This window comes from Elephantulus edwardii, unplaced genomic scaffold, assembly GCF_000299155.1.
Source record: "Elephantulus edwardii isolate Elephantulus edwardi_28Jun2011 unplaced genomic scaffold, EleEdw1.0 scaffold00089, whole genome shotgun sequence".
NCBI lineage: Eukaryota > Metazoa > Chordata > Mammalia > Macroscelidea > Macroscelididae > Elephantulus > Elephantulus edwardii.
This window is the reverse complement of record NW_006399839.1, coordinates 12,662,750-12,669,905: the sequence shown is the minus strand read 5'-3', so window position 1 is coordinate 12,669,905 and position 7,156 is coordinate 12,662,750. Positions and strand designations below refer to the sequence as shown.

At 49.4% G+C, this 7,156-nt stretch overlaps 1 protein-coding gene across 1 annotated transcript in view; it reads left to right on the top strand.

Annotated features, from left to right (window-relative positions):
* The window catches only part of LOC102875951 (chromosome unknown open reading frame, human C22orf31), a 21,825-nt gene that overhangs the window by 476 nt on the left and 14,193 nt on the right, over nt 1-7,156 (top strand). Inside the window, exons 2-3 of the mRNA XM_006890524.1 lie at nt 13-157; nt 949-1,267. Of these exons, the coding sequence (XP_006890586.1) occupies nt 13-157; nt 949-1,267 (464 nt within the window). The remainder of the gene's footprint in view (nt 1-12; nt 158-948; nt 1,268-7,156) is intronic.

Here is a 7,156-nt window from a genome sequence, read left to right as displayed (position 1 = left end):
CTCCGCCGCCAGGCCTGCGGGAGGACTTCACTGCGCATGCTCGGAACGCCCACTGGCGCGGCACGCCTGCCACTCACGGCCGGGCACCGCCCACGTCCGCACCTGGGCCCGCCCTGCAGCGCGTCCCATTGGTCCGCTCCGTGGGCGGGCTCGGCAGGTGAGGGCGGAGTTGGGGGGTCCTCCTCCAGGTCCCCACGCGGAGGTTTGGCTGGGTTGGAGTGGGCAAAGCGCCCGGTGACCCCTGCTCTACCCTCACTCGGGCTGTGTCCCACACACGCGGACTCAACCACAGCAATAATAATCAGGAGAGTAGTTTGCAGACCGCGTTTCCCTGCTTGACCCGTCAGAGCGGTTTTTTTAAAAAGAAATAAAACCTGCTCAGGTTCAGAGACCAATCGGTCATCTGCGAGAACCCCGGGCAGGAAAAATGGAAACCCCATCAAAGCGAAGAAGGCGATGCCCTACTTCCTTCCCCTGGCGGCTGTACCAAAGAAGCATCTCCTGGAAACTCGCACTGTGTCTGATGTCCTAGGAACTGAGAACCAGTTGTGTGCCTTTTTTCGTGCATTTTTTTTTTTTCAGCCACAAACCCCCAGTTCTCTCCTGTCGCACTGGCTGTATCAACTGGTGCATGTTTCCTTTATTTCTCTGAGCCTCAATCACCTGTAAAGGGGAGGGCGGGGGGATAATAATAAGGCTTCATAGGATTACATAAGATCGGAGCAAAATGAGAGAATTGCGGAAAGAACAGGGCCGTGAATGACTTGAAGGTAACGAGCGAGTTCCTTATCTCCGATACTGGAACACGGGCTTTGCGCGTGACTTGCTCCAACTCGTGGCCCACGTGCTAAATACACCTTTTCTCCCCAAACCACTCCACCCCCGCGCTCCACCTGGGGTCGATAGTCAGGATTGGATCCTGGGCCTCCCCTCCCTGCAACCCCCGAGGCAGCGAGGATCTTCCTGCTCCAGCCTAAGGCGCGGCGGTGACGCCCAGCTGGGCAGGTCCGGGCGGCGCGCCGGGCACTTTCATGCGCCGAGTCCCCGGCCTGCAAGTGCGGGCCTGCGCCCGGGGAGGCGGCGGCAGCGTCTGGCCTCGTGTGGCGACTCGCCGCGCGCAGAGCAGGTCTGGATCCGGGGCCAGGAGCACCCTGGCTCGCCCTGGGCAACACCCTGCCTCCCCTGCCCCTCGGGAGCCACCTCCTCATCCCCCTTCGAGAGCCTCTCCTTCCCTAGCCACGCCCCTTCCATCCCACCCCAACTCAGGGTGAGGGGTGGGAGCGCAGCTACCTCCCAGGAGGCCTCTCAACCCCTCTCCCTCTCCACCCACACGGGCCAGCGTCGTGGCAAGAAAAATCTTGTTCAGTCATTGTTTCCTTTTGTCACTGCTCAGTTCGAGAATCCGCTGGGCTCGGTGTCAGAGTACAGAGACAGCCCTCCGCCCGCACCGACATGGACGCTTCAGCTTCAAGCCGGTGGACACCCTCTACTCACCGCAGCTGGGTCTTGCTCACCCACTCTGATTTCGCCTTGTTCTGCTTTCCACCTGTTCAGGTCCTGGTTAGGAGCTACGCTGCCTACCTAGAGGCTTGAGGTTCAAATCCACCAAGTTATTCCTTAGGAGAAAGATGAGCCATCTCCTCTGATGCGATCTACTGCCTGTGAAAACCACTGGAGGGCCAGGTATAGTCCGTCAGGCACATAGCAACTGCCCCCAGAGCCCACTCCAATGGCAGGTCTCAGAACTTCTCATGGCAGGAGCACTTTGAAACAAAGTGAAGATGAAGCCATCGGCACAAATAAGCACTCAGTGAAAATGACCCCTTTTCTTCATCCCAGGGTCCTTGCTTGGTGTAAATGGTTCACAATTGTTAATAATAGGTTGGAAGTTAGGAAGTGGGAGAAGGGTCTGAAAACCAGCCATTGAAATCACTATCAAATATAGTTAACCCCTGACATACATAGAATCACTGGCAGGGGGGAAGCACCCCAGCAACTGTTCCGCCCCCCCGCCCCGCCCCCTTCGTTCAACAATTATTCAATGAGGTGCATAGTAAGTGCTAAGGACACAACTGCCACCAAGGCTAGCCCTGCCCCCACACTCACTCACCGTTCTCTAGCCTTTTCCAACCCATAGTGACCCTCCATCCATGTTTTGAGGCTGTAAATCATGAAGACCCAAGGAGTTGCTGGGGGATTTGAACTTCAGAGGCACCAAGCCTTTGGACTAGTCCTGCAACTTGCTGCAGATGACAGTACCAGGGCTCCCTAAACCTTGCCCACCCATGTCCCTCAAAAAAATACTAGCTCATCCCTTCTTCATGAGAAGATAGTAGAGTGAACATTCTAGAGGGCAGGAGGAGAAAGGTGGGCAAGCAACATGAAAAAAGATGAAAATGTAGAGTGCAAAAAAGTCTCCAAAGACAAGAAAAGTGTATTGATGAAGACCGGTTACATAGTGTACTCTGAAAAGGCTTTAGGGAGCACTGGTGGTCTTAGGGGTAAGAAATTGCATTGCCACCGCAAAAGTATGCAGTTCAAATCCACAAATTGCTCCACAGAAGAAAGATGGGCAATCTCCTTTGAAAAACTGGCTGGAGGGACAACTATGGATCGGTTCCAACTCGACAGTACACAACAACAACCAAAAAGGCCCTAAAAGAGCAGAATACAGTTCTCTACACCTTACAGAGCTTCCCCCATCTCACCCCAGTTTCAGAGAGAAACAGAGCAAAGATTTGACACAAGGTGTCTTTCACAAAGTCTGGGCCCTTGCCCTCCAGGCCCCCCTTGCAGACCACATCTACACCTCATAGTGGTCTGGACTGGTGGCAGAGTATAGAGAGCCCTGGTGGCATATGTAGGAAGATGAGCTGCAAACCCAAAGAGGGTGCTTCTCTGTCAGTTTGGAGCCACTAGGGAGAAAGATGGGCAGTCTCCTCCTGTGAGATTTACAGCCCTGGAAGACCTTTGGAAGATCAGCTATGAATTGGTTCTGACTCAACAAGAGAGAGAAAGAGTGACAGAGAGAGAGATGGCAGTAATCAAAGGACTCTACTGCTTAATGAAAAATTCAATCGCAATGTGGCCTTCGTCTTCTGTAAAGATGGCAGCCTCAGAAACCCCTATGGGGCGGTTCTGCTCTGTTGTAGTTTGTGAGTCAGAACCAACCAGACTGCAGCGGGTTTGAAAAGTTGTTTTTTTCTTTCGATTCCCCAGCAAGACGTCACCCCGTCATCATTTGGCTCTCTCCCACATTGGGCACAAAGCAGAGTTGGCTGTAAAATCTGCAGAGTCCGATGCAAAATGAACATCTGCAGCCCCTTGTTGTAGACTGTTCAGAGCTTTAAACCACACGTGGAGTCCTTCTGTGCGTTGGGGGGCTGAGTGACCAGCCCCAGAAGCTGTCCCTAAATATGACAGAATTCAGAAATAAGGAATGTGCAAACCCCTGCCCCCACAGGCCGCTATGAGAAGCAACCCTGCTGCCTCCCCCCAGCCTTCCCCCTGCTCGTTTCCAGTTTAAAACTCAGCACAGGTGATGGAAACAGCACATAAGCGGCTAAAAATATAGCAGAGGGAGTACAGGTCACACGCTCAATGGCTCAAGGTCCTGTGTGCACTGATGTGGTCCTGGCCCTGCCAAGGAGCTGAGTTACTCATTTCAATAATTCACATGTCTCGACATTTAGTGGCTTTCTTTAACCAAGAGAATTTGGACACTGACTGCAGCCTGGAGCCTCCAGGAAAATGTTGATGTCTGTCTGTCTGCTTCTGCTCTGTGATCAGATCCTTTGACTTCACCAAGAGTCTCTGGCTACAAGATTTGCTGAGAAGCTGGGAGGCCCAAGCTAATGGAGTTGGGTCATTTATAGCTGAAGTGTGTTCTGTTCCAAGAACAAGAGAGCACTAGAGGAGGAATCTGACTGTAATAACAGGGGTGGCCATGTGGGTAAGAAGTCACCCTGTCAAATACAGGCAGGAGGTTTGAATTCACTTGTTCAGAGGGAGAAAGACGATCTCTTCCCATGCAAAATTTACAGCCTCTGGTTAACCTGCTTGAGGCTCAGCTATGAGTTGTCTGTTATTGTTTACTAAGCACAGAAATCACTAGTGGCCTAGTCATAAGGAGTTGTGTCAAAGGCCAAACCTTCTGTCAGTTTGAATCCACCAAAGGCCCCTCAGGAGAAGGATGGGCAATCTCCTCCCATGCAATTTATAGCTTCGGAAATGCACGGGAGAGTCAGCCTCGTGCTGGTTCTTAATCAGCGGCAGCGAGAGACTTCTGAGTTACCAAGCCCTAAAAACTAAGGAGTTGTGCTGTCAACTCAAACGTTGTTGTTGTTGCTGCTGCTAAGTGCTGTCATACTGAGTATAACCCACAGCTATCCGAGGAACAACAGATCTGAACCCTGTCCTATCCTGTGCCATCCTCCCAATCCCTGACATACTCTGTCCCATGGCTGCCGTCGGTGGGTCAATCTGTTCGAATCTATCAGGTGCTCCATGGGAGGAAGACGGGCAATTTCTCTCATGAGATTTATATTGTAACCACTGAAAAATCCACGGGAGGGTATGCTTTCAGTTGGTTCTGACTCGACTGCACATAATAACAATAATGACAAACGGGAAAAAAACCCAAACCACTGCTGTTGAGTCACTCAGGTTTTGAAGGCTGTAAAGCTTTACAGGAGGAGACTAGTCTTCTTTCTCCCATGGGGAACTGAGTGGACTCAAACCAGTGACCTTTTGGTTAGCAACTCTTTACAATGCACTCTGTTACCTGGGCTTCTTATTCAATTTTGCTTTGTATTTTGGGAGCACCTTTTCTGTCTTCTTTTAAAATTGAGATTTTTAATAAAAGTTTATAGATAACCTGGATTTCATTCATTGTTGCACGTTTCCCTCCCTGTTCCCCCCTCCAGTTCGCTTTTCTCATTGAAAAAAATTATTTCATTGTTGTACAATACCCCCCCCCACAGTCCACTTTTCAATGCAGCTCTTATTCTGGATGGTTGTCATGTAAATAATACCCAATCATACATTTCTCTTAAGTAGTTCTATTCCTCATATGTTTCAATGCCATGTACATTATTTATCCCCTCTTAGTTTCCCCCCAACCCCTATGTCAGTCCTGTTTTACAACAGTGGCACTATGCAGCATTTGTCCTTTTGTGACTGAGATATTTTACTCAGTATAATGCCCTCCATGACCATCCATTCTGTATAATATTTCATGAGTTCCTTGTTTTTCAATGCAGCGTAGTATTCCATTGTGTGACTATAACAGCTTCTCTATCCATTCGTTTGTTGATGGGCACTTGTTGTTTTCATCTCTTTGCTATTGTAAACAATGCAGCAATAAACATGAGTGTGCATATATCTTCTTGAGTGGCAGTTCTGATTTCTTTAGGGTATATTCCCAGTAGTGAAATTGCTGGGTCAAATGGTATTTCTATTTCCAACTTTTTGAGAAAGCACCTTACTGTCTTCCACAGCGGTTGTACCATTTTACACTCCCACCCACAGTGAATTAAGGGTTCCAGTTTCTCACAACCTCGCCAGCATTTGTTGTTTGCTGCTCTGTTGCATTTTGATATTGTTACTGGGGTAAGATGATATCTCATAGGGGGCATCTTTTCTAAGCACTAGACAGGTGCCTAATATTTGCTGTCACATTTCATATACACAATCCTCACTGGAACCATCTAAAGGAAGCACAGTTGGCACAGAGAAGAACAACTGGCACAGAGCGGCTGAATCACTTCCCAAAGGTTGCCCCGTGGTGAAACTGGACTTTGAACCCAGGCAATGGGAGTCTAGGCCTTCATGCTTGAGCGTCATGCTAAAACAGTCTCCTCTTCTTCACACTTGAGCGCCATGCCAAAACCATCTCCTCTCCAGGTGCTGGCTGGAAATAAATCAGGTGAGGTCCTTGAAGCTCAGGTGTTGTCAGTTGCCATTGAGTTGGTTTGGACTCGGGTGATCGCATGTGGGGACAATAGGGTTGGTCGCTTCCCTGGATTGTCAAAGTTCTTACATTTTGGCTCCGGATCACTGGGTGTTTCAAGGCATCTTTGGGTGAGTTCAAACCGCCAACCTGTCAGCAAGGAGTCGTGAACTCAACCACTTGTGCCACTGAGAGACCCTTCACACACACACACACACACACACACACACACACACACACACACACAGAGTTCATCAATACCTTAAATATCTGTTCTTCGCAGCATGATGCTGTTGAGCCAATAAGTGGAAACAGCCTAGTTGTTGGACCAATGAACATCATGAGGTATACTTACAGTGAACTATTCCTCTCTAAAGACGAATGAACTCTGGTAGCGTAGTCTGTAGGGTGTTGTGCTGCTAACTCAAAGGCCAAGTCTCTCTGGGGGTTTGAATCCACCAGTGTCTCTGTGGGAGAAAGCTGGGCCAGCTCCTCCAATGTGATTTACAGCCTTGGGAACCCAATGGAGGGTCAGCTTCCGATACTCTTTCCTTATCTTTTTGTGGACCATTTGCCCTTCATTTTTGCCTTTCATGTTGTTGACCCTCTGTCCCCTCCGTCCATTAAAACGAGTTGTTTCTGACTCGATGGCAATGAGTCAGCGTGCTAGAGAGGAATGAAGTGTTGATACACCTTACACAATGAGAACAGGCCTAGAAACCATTGTGACATGAAATAAGTCCTACACAAAAGGCTTTATCTGTGGTATGATTTCATTAGGGAGCATGGGTGGCCTAGTGGCAAGTAGTTGCGCTATAATCCCAAAGGCATGCGGTTCGAATTCACCAGCTGCCCCGCGAGAGAAGGATGGGCAATGTTCTCCTCTGTGATCAACTGCCTCTTAAAACCTACTGAAGAGTCAGCTACAAGAGTTGAGTTTCCGACTCGCCACATACATCAGCATGATATCATTAATATGAAGCATCTAAAAAGGGCATATCCATTGTTGTTGTTGTTGTTTGATGCCGTCGAGTCATAGACGACTCATAGCGACCCTATGAACGAAAGGCCTGAGCACCTGTTCCTACATAGAGTTTCCGGAGGCAAGCCATTTCGCAAGTGGATGCCGCTCCTGCTTCCAGGCTTGATTTAGTCGGGAAGCTCCAGCCAACACTGTCCACCATGGGTGACCATTACCACGATTGG